Source organism: Nomascus leucogenys, chromosome 6, assembly GCF_006542625.1.
Source record: "Nomascus leucogenys isolate Asia chromosome 6, Asia_NLE_v1, whole genome shotgun sequence".
Lineage (NCBI taxonomy): Eukaryota > Metazoa > Chordata > Mammalia > Primates > Hylobatidae > Nomascus > Nomascus leucogenys.
Genome location: NC_044386.1, coordinates 91,084,060 through 91,103,140, shown reverse-complemented (window position 1 = coordinate 91,103,140; position 19,081 = coordinate 91,084,060). Strand labels below are relative to the sequence as shown.

The following is a 19,081-nucleotide window of genomic DNA, read 5'->3' as shown; positions in this document are numbered from 1 at the left end:
CAAGTTTCTACCTGGATTTAAAGGTTGACTATTCTCCTACCCTCTTGCTTCTAACATCTAGACAATCATTAGGTCTCACAGACTCTAGTTCTGCCACATTTCTCTAATCTGTCTTGTCCCTTTCCACCCCTGGTTCCCAGCACAGTTTACTTTCTTACCCTGGACTGTGGCTGTAGCTTCTTGCTCAACCTCACCAGCTTTTCCAATGCATTTGGCTGCCAGGTGTTGAGAACTCCATGCTAAAAATTCCCCCTGAAGTTATCCCATTCCTAACAGAAGTCACATATGGGCTTCCGCAACTAGCATTAAGGGTTTTCTATAATATGGCCCCAACTGACCCAATTCTTCTAGACTAACTTCCGATTATCCTATCCCACATACCTCCTGCTGGACAGACTCAGAGTGGCTGCTATTCCCTGATCACATAAAAGGCTCACAGAGTGCTTGCCCCTGACATTCCCTCCACCCAGAATGCTCTTTTCCTTCACTGGACAGATCAGAAGCCTTTCAGGCTCAGCTCAAATACCATCTCCTCCGTGAAAACTATCTTGAGTGCCTAATTTAAGATGTTTTTTTAAGCCTTGGAATTCTCATGGCACTCTATGTGCTGCTTCCTGCCTTTGTATTATGGTTATTTGTGTCCTGTCTTTTTTCTTTTTTTGTCTTTGCTGAAGTAGGCTTGGTGAGAGCAGGAACTAATGAATCATCTCTAATTCTTTCTCAGGTCAGTGCCTTACTCATGAGTAAATCCATGACTATCAGTTGCATATAGACTTGGGCCCTGCCTTGTTCATCTATTAGCACTTTCCAATCCTAGACGTGGCCCTTTAACACATGACCAAAGCCCTTTCTAAGGGTTTCTGGCTCTTTTCTTAAAAATAGAGTCAATGTTTGAGTTCTACCTATATTATTTTAGAAAATAAAGCAATAAAATTTTAAATAAAAATTGAGAAAAGGGAAAAACAATCCTTACAACCTCATTTCCTTATCAAAATTTCCACTTTCATTTCTGTATGCTGCCATCTAGTCTTGTAAAATCACATGCCAGTATGAGTAATCAAACATTTACCTTTCCATTGCTAAGCTGGGCCTGACCCCTCAGGGAAGAAACTCCCTCTGAAGCAAAGGGCTTGAAGGGGATCAGAACATGCCACCCCAAAATAGATGTTGCTTTGGCATATTGATTATTTTGAGTTGAAGGCTATTGAGAAATAGCAGATGCAGGAAGAGCTCTCTGCCTTCCCCCTTTCTGCCTAAAACCAGTGCATAAATTTCCCATGAGAAAGGTGCCCTCCCAGCACTAGGAATAAGAGAACATTCTTGTCATTGGAGAGGGGGAGTTGACTCCAAGATGAGTCTGCACAAATAAACTTTAATAAAATAACCCTTATCTTCTGTCAGTTTCCCCCATATTTTTCTTAGTCAATTTCTCACAATTTACTGTCCCTAAAAGCCCCAGCCCCTTGCATCTAATCACTTCTCCATAGTTTATTGCCCTTTGTTAAAATGGTATATAAGCCCTCAAGTCTAACTTCTTCTTTGGGGTTGTCACTTCTTTCTTATGAAGCCCCCCATGCCACTATAAAAATATTAACATCAAACAAAATTAGCATGCTTTTTATCTGTTAATCTTTTGTCAGCTTAATTCACAGACTGCAGCCAGAGAACCTAAGAATGTAGAGGAAACATTTTTCCTCCCCTACAGGTTTGCAGACATTTTTCATGTCCTTTGCTCTATTTAGATTGTTATTAGAAATCTGGGACAATGACTCAGTCCTTTAGCTTAAAATTTGTTACAATCATTGGAATATTCTAGGCTAAAGGATTTGTTTGTTTGTTTCAGCCATGTATGATCTGGTTTTCTTCCCAACTTTAAAACTCAAGACATTTAAATACTCTTGTAAAGAATACAAGGTAGGCCAGGTGTGGTGGCTCACACCTGTACTCCCAGCACTTTGGGAGGCCGAGGCAGGCGGATCACCTGAGGTCAGGAGTTTAAGACCAGCCTGGCCAACATAGTGAAACCCCATCTCTACTAAAAATACAAAAATTAACTGAGCATGGTGGCGTGCACCTGTAATTCTGGCTACTTGGGAGGCTGAAGCAGAAGAATTGCTTGAACCCAGGAGGTGGAGGTTGCAGTGATGTGGTAAGCTAAGATCATGCCACTGCACTCCAGCCTGGGTGACAGAGCGAGACTCCATCTCAAAAAAAAAAAAAAAAAAAAGGTAAATGGAATTTCAGCTATCTTCATGTTTCCAACCCTTAGACTACTTCTTTCCAGGTAATTTCCATCTGACTAGCTAACTTAATTTTCTGCTTTTAAAACCAAGTAATGCACATACATCTGGGAAAGTGTCCCCACATCCACATGTACTTAATTTAAAAGAAGAATGTGAAGGATCATGCCAGTGCCCAATGGGAGGACATCACATGGATGAGGCCTGTAGAGGAGTTTCATTTTATTACAACACCTTCAGTGAAAAGCCCAACAAATGTAAATATGAAAGGAGGTCCCCACACATGACCTGGTCCAGGAAGCCTGTCAGCAGAAGCAAGGGGGAGGAGAAGTCCCTACCAGGGAGCGGGGACTAACCTTCCAGGTGAGGCTCCAAACCACACCCACCCACTGTCCTTAAAGGATGTTCCTAAAAGAAGGACCAAATCTGCTTTGCTAGTCAGAAGAGGACATGACTCGTAATTGAACTTCTGGGCTGATAAAACACAGAAACACATGGAATTCCTAAGCAACCCTCTGGTGGGGAATGCCTTCTCATTCCAGCAACAGTTAAATCCTAAACTTGGCCCAACTGGCCCCTAAGGGACTATAAGGCTGTAATGACTATTCTTGAACTTCAGCTTTATGCATCATTTCTTATAATTTAAACGATTCAGTATTTTTTTCCTGGAAAACTTTCTTAGAAATTAGGTGTTACCAAACTAAGGCTGGTGGATTTTCTAAAAGTGTTTTTTTCCTGTTGTGATTAAAAATTGCACATGGGCTTAAACCTATCATTGATTTGTAGAACTGAAAAGTCAATGATGCTTACTTCTGATAAGGCCCACTCTCAATTAAAAGCAGCTGAAAAGATGTTTTTAAGGTGAGTCATTAAGCCAGAAGAACTCTGTGTCCCTAGAAGTTTAAGAGAAGATTCAGACTGGGGTTACAACCTCAATTCACTTAGGTAAAGATTAATTAATTTTAAATTGGGCAATAAGACACACTCTGTACTCTTAAGTGTTTGCGAACTTTAATTTTCTTTGGTCTCTCCCTCTTGAGCTTATTGAATCGGAGGCTGTGTCTTGTTCATGACTGGCATGTAACAGGTGCTCAACACATGTTTATTCCCAGTAATAAAAAGTTTCATAGTTCAGACTAAAGCTTAACAAGGCCATTTTCTACACAAAGCAACTATTCAAAAGTGGAAGACTGCCATCCGCTGGTCATTCCAGGGGCTGAACCTTTTCTAAGACCAACTGGTGGCCCAAAGGCCCCTGGTGACACGGAGCTGAAGAAGAATGAAGCAGCCCAAAAGAAATCCTTCCCACTGTGTCAACCTCATCTAGGTCATAGCTTCGAATATGTTACTGCAGCGGTTACTCAGCAATGTTACAGTTGAAAAAACTGAAGCTCGGGGAATCAGTAGCTGGCTCAGGGTCAAATATGAAATAAGTGGTAGTCATGGAGATGATACCAAAGCCAGTGTGCGTTTCTTAAACCCAATAGTACTCCCTTCCCACTCATCTACTCTAAAATAAGCATGAACATTTAGAATTCATGATCTATTCTGAGGGTAGATAAGGCAAAAATTATTTACTTACATCATAGCACCCAACTTGCATGATTTAGAACATCTTTTCCAAAACGAACAAAAGAGTTCCCTGAATAGAATAATGTGCTCATTCTTTGCTCTATTTATAATTTTAAGCCAAGCTAGATTCGGCAATAACTTATGTTGAAATGCAAAGCAAAATCACTTTAAGGGGAAATCTGCAAGTCATTATTGGAGAGGAAACAGGTAGTGTGGAAATCTTTGGAAAATTTACATGTAGCTTTTTACTGTTCTAAATAAACATGGGAGACACACAGGGGAATGAACCACTGCAGCTATTTTCCCCACAGAGTTGTTTTTTCTCTGTACGTATTGTGCTCTGAGCCCACTGCCTTTTCAGAGAGTGGCACAGGTAGAGACATGGGATTTACAAACTAAAGAATCATGGCAACAAAATGACTGTAAAAGTGCTCTCAGTTGCTGCTTGGAAGACTACACTGAAATAATCTTTCTGGAGAACAATTAGGTAAAATGCATTAAGAGTTCTAAAAGCATTCATAATATTTTCCCATAATTTAACATGATTCCACGTCCCCACTATTTTACGGAGATAAGAAAAGGTGCATATAAAGATTTATGCACAAGAACACTTACTGAAGTCTTTTAAAATATTCTGTTTTAAACAGTAAAACATCACCCGTGTATGGAGGCTTATAACTATAATCCCAGCTACTCAGGAGGCTGAGGCGGGAGGATCACTAGAGTCCAGGAGGTCAAGGCTTCAGTGAGCCATGATTGTGCCACTGCACTCCAGCCTGGGCAACAGAGCAAGACCTGGTCTCAAAAATAAAAATAAAAATAAAAACTAGAAAATCCCAAACATTTAGAAATAGGAGACTGTTTCAATTATGTAGTTCAATAGCTTATTATAATAAAAATCATGTTTTAAAGATTTTATGCTTATGATAATTAAGTGAAAAGAGCAGGTGACCAAATTATACATACATTGTGATATAAAGACACATTTATATCTTTAAAATATGTATGAGGAAAAAAAGCTATGTAGGTAAAGTATGTATGAGAAGAAAAAAGCTTGAAGTATAGCTTAAAATAATCTCAAATTTTCTTTTAGTGAAGAGGTTTGGAGCATACTTTTCCAAATTTCTCATATTCTTAAAACAATACTGTGTTACTTTATAACCAGAAAAAAAATCAACATTTTTTAGAAAAAGAATCATTCCAATATAAAAATGAAAGCCCAGCATCATTCTTTTCATCCATTTGCTGATACAGGAAATCCATCAAGTTTACTGAGAACACGAATGAGTTCAGAAACTAAAGCACAAAAGGATTAGCTGAAGAAACTAGGAATTTTTAGCCCGGAGAAAGTGGAAGGGGTCCCCCAGTGGCTGTAGGGCTGTCCTTTTCTAAAGGACAGTGGGACTTAGTAAGAAACACTTTAGTTCATTGTAAAAGGAGACCTCTTGACACCTTGAGCTGTGCAAGAAATAGATGTAATTGTCAGGACACAGGGTGAATTTCTGATAAAGGGTTTGGGCAAGAGCTGTGACCTATGTCAGGGACACTGCAGAGAATTCCTCATGCTGGCAAGGAGGCTGAGCTCACAAACACCTTCCCCCACTGTTTCCACAGTACCATGAGCTAATGTTTGTGATGGGAGGCTTGGAAAATAGGGATACACAGAAGAACTAGGATGAGCTTTCCTGGACTCAGCTTTAGGGCAGAAGCTTGAGTCAGTGGCTAGGTCAGCACTTACTCTCCATCTGTTTCTCTTTGGTTAGAGCCTCCCAGATGGCCAAATTAGTGTCTGCTCCTGGGACTGGGGGCACAGTCAGATGCTCATCTTGGAAGCTCAGTATTTGCACCAAGGGCTGTCCATCTGGGGCCATCCTAAGGGGCAGGGGCCATATGCCATGAGGTGTGGGGAACACACAAGAAGGTGAGTCGCTAGGTAAGAATCTCCAGGACCATCTCTGGAGGTGGAGTGAAGGCTGCATTTGCAGGTTTGTCCTTCCTCTCTTTCTGGATAACACTCCCTGTGGAAGTGGATTGTTATGGTGATAGAGGGACAAAATGAAGGGGCATCTTATACTGCGGAGGGAGAGAAAATCTATGTGAACACCTCTAGGGGTGATATTCAAAATACTCAATAACAGGTGCATGGTGGCCATTGACCAGTCAGAATGGACACTGACCAGTTGGAGTCAGCCAATGTGGCCATATGGGGCATGTCTGCTGATATCCCCAAACTGCGTGAAAGGGTCCTTCTTTGAGTCTGAGATACTACGGTTGTTGTTCTCATGATGCTGGGAGTGGCGACAGGGGTGGGGGCTCATGGGCTGCATCATGTCTCCTAAGATCCAAGAACATGGCTGGGCTCCTCTGTCTTTTATGGCCTTGTTACTCAGAGTGTGGTCCTTGGACCAGTGGCCTCAGAGACCCTGGGAACCTATTAGAAATGTAGGCTGTGGCCAGGCGCGGTGGCTCGTGCCTACAATTCCAGGGCTTTGGGAAGCCGAGGTGGCAGATCACTTGAGCCCAGGAGTTTGAGACCAGCTTGGGCAACATGGTGAAACCACAAACAAATACAAAAAATTAGCCGGGGTGGTGGCGCGCACCTATAGTCCCACCTACGTTGCGGGGGAGGGCTGCAGGGGGTTGCTGAGGTGGGAGGATTGCTTGAGCCCAGGAGGTCGAGGCTGTAGTGAGCCGAGATTGCACCACTGCACTCCAGCCCGGGCAACAGAATGAGACCCTGTCTCAAAAAAATAAAAAATAATAAAAAAAAAAAGAAAGAAAATAAATGTAGACTCCCTGGCTCTTCCCCACACCTGCTGCCTCAGACCTACACTTTAATGCGGTTCACAGGTAACATGTATGCACGGGATTCTAGCAAGGGAAGTGGGGCAGAACTAGTGTATCCGAGAGGTAGGCCGCTAACCAAGGTCAGAGATAGCCAATCATGTCCTCATCCCAGGTAAACTCCCTAGATCTCCTGGAGAATCCAGAACGTGGACTTGGTGCCTCTCACAGCTGTGCAGCTGCCCTGGGCAAACCCTCTGACTGGCCACCCCCATGCCCGCCAATCCACTGCTTCCACCAGGAAAGGAAGCACAATTCCTTATCTCCTTCCTCCTTTCTTCTCTCTGTCCCAAGGTATGTTCTACAATTTGTTTAGTGTCTTTTCTCAAACTTCATTTTTGATTGTGGTAGAATACACATAGCATAAAATTGACCATCGTAACCATTTTTAAGCCCACACCTCCAGGGCATTAGGTGCATTCATGCTGTTGTGTAACCAACACCACTCCATCTCCAGAAACCCCTTTTCATATAAATCCTCCTTTTGCCTTTGATGGATGAATTTAATCTATGACTGTTTTCCCTTATATCCAGGTAACTGGTGGGCTAATGGTTGACTATATATGCCTTTGAGTTATTCTTTGACACTTGAGACCTCCCACGGGAGGCCAGGCTACTGGGGAGGGAATGGGGTGTGGGATGTTTTGAGTTGGCGGAAAGCAGTAGAGGGGCCTGCCATTGCTGAGTGTCTATGAGACACCAGGCACTTACAAGACATATGAACGATGGGATGTAATGATTCACTTCACCTAGCATTATGGAGTGACCACATGGAGTGCTAAGGAGAATTCAATCAAGTTTTTCACACACACTCCTCACCTTTGGAGCCCCTCAGTCCTCAAGTAAGAATAGAAAGCCTACGATAATTCCTCTCTGAGCCTTTTTTATCCCCCCAGAGCCAGAAATCAGTCTTGGGATTCTGAGCTAGTGATTGATCTTCGTGTGGTTTTGGAGACACCTGGCAGACCTTGGTCCCCGGTGCCCTGCCCGCCATCACACTCACCCTTTCGCTCCACTCGGTGAGGAACCAGCTCTTGGCACAGGGTCCCATGTCACAGTTCTCAATGTCATTCGGCCGGAGCTTCATGTTGCATTCCTCATCGTCAACCACATCCCCAATGTTGCTCACACACTTCACATCACGGGTCCTCTGTCCCACGCCGCAGGGCACTGAGCACTGAAACACAGCACACGGACGTCAGGGGAACCAGCAGCTTCGGCTGCATAGACCCCGCAGTCTTTGTGACCAGCCCCATGAGACTGAGGCTCTGTCATGCATGTCACCACCTGGGGCAGGGATCTGAGCCCTAGAAAACTCCACAACCCTTTTCTACAAGACCTTCTTAGATGCCTCGCCTACTGTAAACTAAAAATAAAATCCTAAGCCTCCCAGCTGACTGAATGGGCCTCCTCTTGGCCAAGGAGACCCCAGAGAAACCTTAAAAACGGATTTCCTGGCCATGACAGGATGGGAGGTTGGACACACCCTGTCATACCGCCTCCCTTTTGCAGTGTAGACACAACTGACCAGCATTGATGTTAAGAGAGAAATCATAAGACTGACAGAATGGACTCCCTGTGGCAATAAGATACCAAATTATAAATAGGACCCAACGCCATGGCAGGCAAGGGGTTAAGTCATGAACCTCTGCCCTTGAAGAATAAACTATGTTCTAAGTTGCCTGGGAAGAAGGTCTTAGGATTCATGGCTTACATCCTGTTTTGAGTAAAGAATATTATTGTCGGTCTCTCAAATCTTATTGTGAATTCTTCAAACTGTTGACATACTGATTAATATGTAACCTGTGGACATTGAAGAGGACACTGGTTTGTTTAGTTTCCAAGTCATAAAGTTTTGCTGATTTATTTCTGACTCATGAAGTTTTATTGACTGTCTTGCACTTAAAACATTTTAGTCTGTATGTTGTCATCTGTAGCCAGTGATTGCAACCTCTGTGCTGTACCCTCCAACTCTGATTTGAGGAGTCCCCCTCTCCTCTCCTGAACTTTCTTCTAAAAGCCTTTCAACTTGTAACAGACTTTGGAACATGTCCAGTGTTGTTCGTGTGTCTTCTTGGGTTGATCCTTACATTGGCTTCCAATAAATCTTTTATCAAATTATTTCCGCCTTAACAGCCTTAATTTTGACTGACACTACTCTATTCTTCCAGGCCTCAGTCTTTTCAGCTATAAAATGGGTGGGGAAAATTGGAAGGAGTTGGCTCTGCCAGCAGTTGCCAACCTTCACTTCACCATAACTCACGAAACAGATGAGGCCAGTATCACAGGGCTCCCCTGGGCTCACCCATAACGTTGGCTGTGGGCGGCACACACTACCCTGAACTCTATTGAACTATTGGTACATCCTGTGGTTTGCAAAAACAGCCGTCCAGACCCCCACGGGACGGGTTCCTTCCTGTGGAACTCAGGGTTACCCATCTCAGGTCTTGGTGGGGGAGGCTGGAAAGTGTGGTGGGAGCTGGAGAGGGAGCTGCAGAGCAGCCTTCCCTGCCTGCGTACCGAGGTCCAGTCGGTCCGGATCTGCCACTCGCTGCAGATCTTGAGTTGGCAAGTGCTGGTGGTCTCAGGCTTCTCCAGGTGCTGGCAGCGGTAGGGCTGCACCGTCAGGCTGCGGTTGGCATACACCTGGCGGCACAGAACCTGGCGGTGCTGCATGCCCAGGCCACAGGTCTTGCTGCACTCAGACCACTCCCCGATGTCCCAGCTGGTTCAGGAATGAGAGAGTGACAGTGAGAGACAACCTTCAGTCAACAAGAAGTGAGCATGAGCCCGCACCAGCGTACACAGAATCATGAGAATCACTATGGGTGGAGTTTCTTAGAGCATTGCTTAAAAGTCAGCCTAGGATGGGCACGGTGGCGCACGCCTGTAATCCCAGCACTTTGGGAAGCTGAGGTGGGAGGATGGCTTGAGCCCAGGAGTTTGAGACCAGCCTGGGCAACATGGCAAAACCCCGTCTCTACAAAAAATGCCAAAGTTAGCTGGGTGTGGCGGTGTGTGCCTACTGTAGTCCCAGCTACTCGGGAGGCTGAGGTCGGGGGATAGCTTGAGCCCGGGAGATTGAGGCTGCAGTGAGCCATGATTGTGCCACTGCACTCCAGCCTGGGCAACAGAGCAAGACCCTGTCTAAAAAAAGAGAAGAAAAAGAAAAAGAAAAAGTCTGCCTAAGGGTCATCTGACTCTGTAAAGGAAGATAAATTTGCTTGACACTCGACATGCTATTTACCAGTGATTAGGGCCCAAATTCTATAAAAAGTTATTGAAAACTGAAAAGGTATAAATGATTTTTATCTAATTAAAAAAAAAAACCTCCAAAGGTTAGTTTTATTACACTGTAGATCGTTAATTCATTTTTGCTACTGACTTAGAAATCTTATTCTAGCATTATTTTTCATTAACAATTCCCATATCAGTTTCACAAACCCTCCTCTGTCATCTGCTCTTAGTTAAATGAGGCATCAGCCTATGCTCATCATATGCTTGGATGAGAATTATATTTTTATTACTCTGAAAATTAGGTTTTGACCCTTTTAGGGCCCTTTCCCCTTGTTCTTCTTCAAGTGTCCCATTTATCCTTCAATAACCAGTTCAAGGCCAGGTGTGGTGGCTCATGCCCGTAATCCCAGCACTTTGGGAGGCTGAGGTGGGCAGATCATTAGTGCTCAGGAGTTCAAGACCAGCCTGGCCAACATTGCAAAACCTCATCCCTACAAAAAGTACAAAAATTAGCCAGGCGTGGTAATGTGCACCTGTAGTCCCAGCTACTCGGGAGGCTGAAGCAGGAGAATTGCTTGAACCCAGGAGGCGGACGTTGCTGAGATAGTGCCAGTGCACTCTGGCCTGGGCAACAGAGCCAGACTCTGCCATAAAAACAAAAACGAAACCAAAAAACCAAAACAGTTCAAGACCTCTCCTGAGACACTTTTCTTGGCCTCTCCAGGCTGATATTTTTGTGACTTGCATTATCCTCTCTCTGTAAACAGCTCACCTACGACACTAACTACACTGGCTTCTCATTTTTTGCTTCCTCCTTTGTTTTCCTTACCAGGCTCAAGCCTAATTGCTCCAGCTTTGCCAAGGGTGAGCTTCCCAGAAGTGGGTTGACTTGCTAAAGGCTATCAGCTCCTGGGTTCATCCTGAAAGACAGGTGTGCCTGCTAAACAGACTGCATTTTATGCATGGTCCAAGTCTTGTATTTCTAAATCAGATTTAGACTGACTTATATCTGTTCCTAAGGTCCTGTGCATAAGTGACCTGAAGTGACCTGGTAATAGGCGACCTAAACGGAGGGGCTATCTTACAAGGCTGGGCAAGGGAAGATGTTGCAGGGCTCCTCCTCGGGGGTCGGCTTCATGCTGGAGTCACAGTAGCTCTCAGGAGCCTCTTCGTGAGTGCTTCTGTGCACACAGCGGAAAATAGGGTACTGCGATCCTGCAACAACAGGAGAATGTCTGAAGGACAGTCCCACACACTGGAAAGCGGGGCTATGGGTGGAGATGCACAGAGATTCGGGTGCTGATGAAGAGGGCACAGAAACAGTGAGGACAATTCATATACACATGCACACTTACACTCCCCCTTCATTTGAGGGTTTACACACACCTACCTCACAGGTCTTTCCTAGGAACTGTGGGGGTGCAAAGAAGAGCCTGCCCTAAAAGGAATCATTTATCTATTTGTGGACACAGTCTAAATATGCTCAAAGGCAGATACAAAGCATCTTCATAATAGTTCAAGATTACAAAAGAGAGATCCCTAGGCAGGGGAATGATTATAGAATGAACACAAATAGTAACTTTTCTAAACTTCTCTGGAAGCGTCAAAGAGAAAGTGTCCTAAATGGGCCAAGCTTCGTTCTAGAGAAAGAATTGGGTTTGGGTAGATATGTGCATGTGCATTTTGGAGGGAGGAGGCTGTCTAGGTCATTAAACTGGAATGAAAGTACCTGCCTGACAAACTAGCCTGCTAGACCGCGTACATTTAAGGGACAGTTTGAAGCACAGAAGTAGAAGATTCAAGAAAGGGCGGGAAGAGCAGCTGCCTCCCCCTTTGGCAAGCATCTTACATGTTCTTCTAATAAAGTACCCATCCAATGGTATTTCAGTGATGATCTGAGCATATGTCTGCTTCCCATGAGACAGTGAGCTTCTGAGGGACAGGGCTACTTCTTAATCTCTGTAGCCCCAGTACCTAGGAGAGTAGCAGGGGCTCAATAAATGACTGTGTTGAATGAATGTTTGAATGGTGTTGAATGAATGTTTATAAATGTTTTAGGTTTTTTGTTTTACTTTCATTGGATTAATAAGGATACATCTATTTTCGATAAAAATCCAGAATTTGTTAAATGGAATGTCTAGCTATTAAAAAAAAAAAAAAAAAAAAGCTGATTCAATTTGCCTTCCTCTCTCTGCTGCCACCTGGTGGCAACACTGAGCTATTACTAATGGACGTTTATAACGTGAGAAATGTAACCCCTGAACCTGAACCAACCACAGGAAGATGCTTCTTCACAAATAACTGTCTTCCCCACAGTCCAGGCTAGTATACAACTCCTGCCGGGAAGAACGCTATACTTTATTCTACAACTCTGTCTTATCTCTGTTGCTAATTGGCCAGGCATTCATATTTTCTGAAGCTCCAACTCCTTACAATTTTAACTGCAACATAGGGGCTATCTTTTAACATAAACATTTCAATATTTCATCAGTCATGAAAGTGTTTCAGTGGGTTTTCAAGCTTATCTTGTATGACACACTGAGCCAGAGGGTAGTAAGAAACTTGACAGTTTGCAAGACAGCGTTGAATCTGAAACAATCATTTGTTTAAATTACCCTGGCAGTAAAAATTTACAGTGTGGCTATAACTTGAGACCATTATTTAAAATAATGTTCCAATTAAGCACAATTATTGGCTGAGTAAAAGGCAGTACTGACTGTAAAGTTAATGGGATGCAAAAACTTTTGTGGAATTAAAGTTTGTCCAGCTACAGATCTCCTTCCATTAAATAGAACAGATTTTTAATTAAATTCAACAAACATTAAGTACACTGTGGAGTTATAAAGGTGAATACATGGTTCACAGCTTGCAGTGGGACTCAGCTATTAAGGGATTAAGTAAAGATCTTATTTAGCCTATTCCTTTTCCTTCAGACCATGTGGGTTTAGCTTTTCCACTTAGATGTTTGTGGATAGGAAAGCAAAAGGAACTATCTCAACCACTTGGCACTCAAATAAGGAAGAAATCAAATTTTTTTAATCAAAAGGATACAGGCTCCCATAGGAATGCTCTGTGCCTTGGGAAGATGGGTCCTGCTGGGGTTGTCTAGCACCTGGCCACTGCTTGTCTTCCCCTTGACATTTTACTGCGTTTATGGAGATTGTCCATGGTCCAGCTCCATGGAAATGAACTCGGAGGCCCTCTGGCTCTCTGAAGGTGGGAAAATGCCAGATCTACAAATCTTTTTTTAAATTTTTTTGAGACGGAGTTTAGCTCTGTCACCCAGGCTGGAGTGAAGTGGCACAATCTCTGCTCACCACAACCTCCACCTACCAGGTTCAAGTGATTCTCCTGCTTCAGCCTCCCAAGTAGCTGGGATTACAGGTGCCTGCCACTGCGCCCGGCTAATTTTTGTATTTTTAGTAGAGACGCGGTTTTGCCATGTTATCCAGGCTTGTCTTAAACTCCTGGCCTCAGGTGATTTGCCCACCTTGGCCTCCCAAAGTACTGGGATTACAGGCATAAGCCACAGCGCCTGGCCCATATCTACAACTCTTGAGTCTAGTGACTGCAGTGGTTTCTTTCTTTGGGTCATTTTAATATCTTTAGAAAGGGAGACAGCACCTGGTCACCTCCCGTTGTTCAAGATTGCAATTCAATTATTCCTCTACTTGCTAGCAAGCAGGAACAAGGTGGTGAGGTCAGGGACTGGCTGGGCTTCAGGCAGCAGGAAAACTATTCGGGATCAGTTCGGTTGCCTTATATGCGGACATGTTGATCAAAATAGAAATATGTCATGTTAAAGGGAGGAACTGTACACGGGTAATTAGCAGATAATAAATGAGGTCAGTGAATTCAGGGGCTAGTGTAGAGGTCAGTGGGACATTATGGAAGAGAGACAAAATAACGAGCAAGAAAAAATTAAACGACTCTAGACTTAGAACTCTAGGAATCAAATGAAACAAGCCAAGAGTTTGACAGAGGCCTGATCAATGGCTGTGTGAGTATGGACCACTCTTGGATGCCAGCAACGGGGCCCTTCCCTGAGATGGTGATATCATGATGCTGGAAGCACTTAGACAAGGGGAAATTTGACCATGAAAACCACAGAACTGTGTGGTGTGGTTAGCTCCACCAGAAAGGACTGGAGAAGGGTTTGGGCGAGGATATGTGTGAAAATACACAACGGGATCACAAGGGGAACGGACTTATTCTGTGCATAAGTGACTTGGACAATGCCGGGAGGTTTGGGATTTCTTGGTCACTTGCCATGACTGCTGATGACCATTAGATGTGCTCCGCATCTGTGCCTCCGCATTGCCTCACCTACCCTGCATGTCTGGTGCCATCACTGCCTGGGAGAGAGCAAAGAAGAGGCCTCCACAGGCTGCTGCCACTTGTCACATGAAAGAAAAAGGAACTAGGATTGCCAGAGGAGGGAGGGATGAGAAACAACACATCCTTAGGTTTGTTTACCTCTTCAGTATCTCTTGGGCCTGAGAACTGGTGCCATTTACTGGGTAAAGAAGAGCTAGACATGTTGCCTCAGACATTCTGAGTGGCAGATGCCAAGAGTGTGTGTGTGTGTGTGTGTGGTGTGTGGTGTGTGTGTGTGTGTCTGTGTGTGTACATGCACACATGGGTGTAAATGGGCTAAATATTGAAAATGGGTCCTGTGCATGCTCAGTCCCATACCTCACACTCTTGTGTATTTCTGTGTGTGTGTTTCTGCAATGCAAAGGACAGAAGATTAAACAAAATCATATGGAAATCTAGAGAAAGCGATTGTTCAGTTTTGTTTTTGTTTTTTTTTTGAGACAGAGTCTTCCTCTGTCACCCAGGCTGGAGTGCAGTGGCATGATCTTGGCTCATTGCAACCTCTGCCTCCTGGGTTCAAGCGATTGTCCTGCCTCAGCCTCCCAAGTAGCTGGGATTACATGCATGCATCACCATGCCCAGCTAATTTTTGTATTTTTGGTAAAGACAGGGTTTTGCCATGTTGGCCAGGCTGGTCTTGAACTCCTGACCTCAAGTGATACACCTGCCTTGGCCTCCCAAAATGCTTCGATTACAGGTGTGAGCCACCATGGCTGGCCACTTATTCAATTTCTAACAGGTAAATCCACATTCTTTATGCTATGTTGACAGAACATGGGAAAAGGCAATAATAGTCTTGTATATCTAGGATACAATAAAGATGTAAAATCTACCCTTATGTCTTTTCTAGTAGCTCATATATTCCACATTTGAAATGTGGTGATGATATATTCATTTATTCAAAAAACACAGGCGTGCCTACTGTGTGCTTGGTATGATGCCAGGTGCAGAAGTTGCAAAGTGTATATTCATGGAGACAGCCAAGCCAAGCAGGGCTGGGACAGAAATGTGTCCTGAATTGCTGTGAGGTCCCAAGGATGAAGTGCCTACCTGTTCTTTGCAGAATCAGGAAGGCTTTGCAGAGGAGGTGGTCTCAGAGCTTGGAGTATGAGCAGGACTTTGCTGGCCAGATACCATACTGTCGTAAAGGAGGGATACTAGCATATAGTGAGGTAGTAACAGTTATGTTTTGCTTTCAGCCTATCAAAACCTTGCTTTATTTAAATTTCAACTCCATACCTCAGTGTGGATCACACAGCCTGGGGATGGGTTGTGGGGGCAAAAACTGGAACGTTTGGTTATGAGTTCGCTCCATTAGAGAGATCGTGGGAGCATCTGGAGGACACACAGGGAACCAGCACATGCGTTTGCCCTCATCTCATCCTGCTCACAACTCAAGGCCTTATGGGCTCCGGACAGGGTGAAAGAGAATCTTCTCCACATGGCACCCTTGGTTGAGAACCACACAATGACAGTTTTCATCCTTTTTATGACTTTCCCTGTTTTCACCTAGTTCTGAGTGTATCTGGTTCCTTTGATGGGCATCACACATTACCTAAAGGTAGAATATTTCAATGATAATACATTTTGATCTCAGGTTCCTATATCAATTACGTTACATACTGCTTACCTCTATAATATCACAGAGTCTCACCAAAATGGTTTTGGCCTTAATGCAGAAATATTTCTAGCTTTCTGCCTCTGTCAAGACATATTTTATAGGCATTTAATTTTTCCTCACAAAGTATATAAAAGAAGTTGGTCCAATGAATCCACAGTCCAGATTCTTTGCACATTTGTTAAGTATAAGCATAATAAAATTTGCACAATAAAACCTCTATAAATCAACACTCCAGTTACCAAATCATTATGGAATTGCAGAGGTTCCAGGCAGGAAAAGCTCCAGCCCCCAAGAAGAACCAAAGACCTAAATTCTATTCTAAAAAGCCACTAAGCCAATGCTCTTATGAAAAAGGTAAAAACTTTAGAAGCTGTCATGAGATTTTTCAGTGTACTAATTTTGTGAGAGGGTCCAAACTTTGTACTCTTAGATACCAGTACCAAAAGAAAAGGAAAGAAAGGAAAGGAAAAGAAAAGAAAAGAAAAGAAAAAAAGCAAAGCAAAGCAAAAAAACACCCCAAACCAATGCTCTGGGATATCACACAGTTCCCCAGTTTGCAGAGATTCCTGGGGGATACAGCCTTCCTGTTTCTTTAGCAACCTCCCCTCAAAGGACAGCTGTTTCCGGGGATCAAATAGGACTTTATTACAAACAGGAGGCTATTATCATATATATGAAGGAAATTATAACTACACAGTTCATAGGTGTATCTTTGCAATGAGTCAGCTTGAAACAGAAGCAGCACTGATTTCCAACCTGGTATGGAATGTCAGATAAAGGGTTTCTGGACACCACATTCCACATCTATCTTAACTTTGGAGTTTTCAAGGAAACGGGACTCTGGGTCCACTTCATCATCCTGATGTGACCCCTGTAACACTGCCATGTTTTGCTTTCAGCCTATAACAACCCTGCTTTATTTAAATTTCACCTAAACTGTATCCTCCCAAATCCTACAACTCTATCTTTTCTTTTGTTTGGAGAGACGCCCCATGCTTCCTCTGGTGTGTGGACTCCCTTGTTGTGAGGGGTCAATAAAGCTGACTTTGTTGGGCTTCAGGTTTGTCCCTGGTGGTCCTAGCTGATCAGGTTGGAATAATGAATGAATACAGGGTTGGGATTTTACCAGGATAGTATGGGAGCTGTGAGTGTCGATCAGTGTAAAAGACAGCTAACTAACACGCCAAGCCTGCTAAGTACGTTTTTTTTTTTTTTTTTTTTTTTTTTTTTCTGAAATCCTAAGATTTGAGAATGAGTTTCAACTGGGATTTGTGTAAATCTTCTACAACCCTGACTTGGAGATTAAATTTTAGATCTTGAAGTATGTGAGTGTATTCCGTTTATTAATGAATATATGTGCACAGCAGGCCTGAGTTGCTCAAACCCTGCACATGCCAAAGATAGGCCCTTGACCACCTCCTGAGAGAGAACCTCTAAGCCCTTGGAACATGCCACCTGATAAGAGTGTTTTTTTAATGCCTGAGGTCTTGGGCCACGCGGTGTTGGTTTGGCTTCTGGGGTGGTAAAGGGAGAGTAGCTAGTGTCACTCATGTGGGAGCTGTATACCTAGACAAGAGACCCCAGTAAAAACCCTGGACACCAAATCTTGGGTGAGCATCTCTGGTTGGCAGTACTTGGCATGTGTTCTCAGCCTCTGAATTACATCATTTCTGAGAGAATTAAGTGCATCCCTGTGTGACTCTGCTGGAGGGGACACCTGGAAGCTGGTGCCTGGCATCTCCTGGACTTTGCCAATGCACCTTTTCCTTTATTAACTCGAATCCCTATCCTTTGACTGTGATGAATTGTAACAGCTCTTCTGGGTCTTGTAAGTCCTTTGAGCCAATCATTAAGCCTGAGGGTGGTGTTGAGGGCCCCAGTGCAATCTGTCACACCCATGAGCCATCTCACAGACAGGCTCACAGAGGTGAGGGTTTGCCATGTCCCTTGGGCCAGGGGCCCCCAATCGGCACCAGTCCATGGCCTGTTAGGAACCAGGTCGCACAGAAGAAGGTGACCGGTGGGTGGGCGAGATCAGCAGTGGCGTTACATTCTCATAGGAGCGTGAACCCTATTGTGAACTGTGCAGGCAAGGGATCTAGGTTGCGCGCTCCTTATGAGACTCTAACTAATGCCTGATGATCTGCAATAGGGCAGTTTCATCCTGAAACCCTGCCACCATCCATGGAAAAATCATCTTCCACGAAACCAGTCCCCGGTGCCAAAAAAAGCCGGGGACCGCTGCCTTGGGCCACCCACACACTCCTTGCTTAGGGTTCTGCAGGGATCCACCCGTCCCCCACACAGGCTCACCTTTCCCACAGGTCGTGGAGCATTCTGTCGTCCCAAGCTGCTTCCAGTTGTGATCCCGGCTGCGCCGTGGGGGCTGCGGTGCTGGTGGCACCAAGTTGTCCGGTCGACGGGGAGAAAATCTGTCTGGATGCCTGACTGGGAAGGTCTGTACCGATTCTGAGGTGAACATCTCAGGGGCCTCCCCACGCAAGTCTTCCTTCTCCTCGTTCCTCCCTTTCTCCTCTCCCTCCTCCTGGCTCCTGCCTTCTGTCACCATCTGGCCATTGAAGGGTTCCCCTAGGAGAGGTGAGCATGCACACACAGAATCAGGATCAGTTTAGACCCTGAGTTGTAAAGAGGAAATTGCTTCGACATTAGAGACTGTGTAGCATGAGATCATTTCGAAGTCACAGCACATAAGCACATCTGTTTAAAATAAGCAGACACCTACTAGTGCTTTCCCTCATATGCAAAGCACTTTTGAAAATCAATAAGACAAAGACGAACACGGCAGTAGGAATAGGAATTGTGAGCTATAGACAGTTCACATAAAAAGAAACACAAACAGCCAAAACCCATACAAAAATCCTCACCTTTACTCATAATTCCATAAATACATATGAAAAGAACACCACCACCTAACACCAAAGATTGGAAAGTTTCGAAACCCTTAAATCCCTAAACTCCTGCTGAAGGTGCAGGAAAACACACTTCCAGTCACTGTGGATGAGCCTGCAAATAGATCCACGGTTTTGGAGGGAAATCTGGCATTATCTATCCAAATTTGAAATGCACATACCCTTTGACCTAGCAATTCAGTTTCTAGCACATTCGTTCTGCAAATATTTTCTTTTACATAAATCTGAATATACAAGTATGGTTACTGAGGTATTATTTG

The 19,081-nt window shown here is 44.1% G+C and overlaps 1 protein-coding gene across 2 annotated transcripts in view; it reads right to left on the bottom strand.

Annotated features, from left to right (window-relative positions):
* Positions 1 to 19,081, bottom strand: part of THSD4 (thrombospondin type 1 domain containing 4) — a 634,456-nt gene that overhangs the window by 24,332 nt on the left and 591,043 nt on the right. For both annotated transcript variants that reach the window (XM_030814683.1, XM_012507530.2), the window contains 4 exons: positions 18,205 to 18,480; positions 10,979 to 11,108; positions 9,177 to 9,381; positions 7,660 to 7,833 (listed from right to left, as the gene is read on the bottom strand). In XM_030814683.1, coding sequence (XP_030670543.1) covers positions 7,660 to 7,833; positions 9,177 to 9,381; positions 10,979 to 11,108; positions 18,205 to 18,480 — 785 coding nt within the window. The remainder of the gene's footprint in view (positions 1 to 7,659; positions 7,834 to 9,176; positions 9,382 to 10,978; positions 11,109 to 18,204; positions 18,481 to 19,081) is intronic.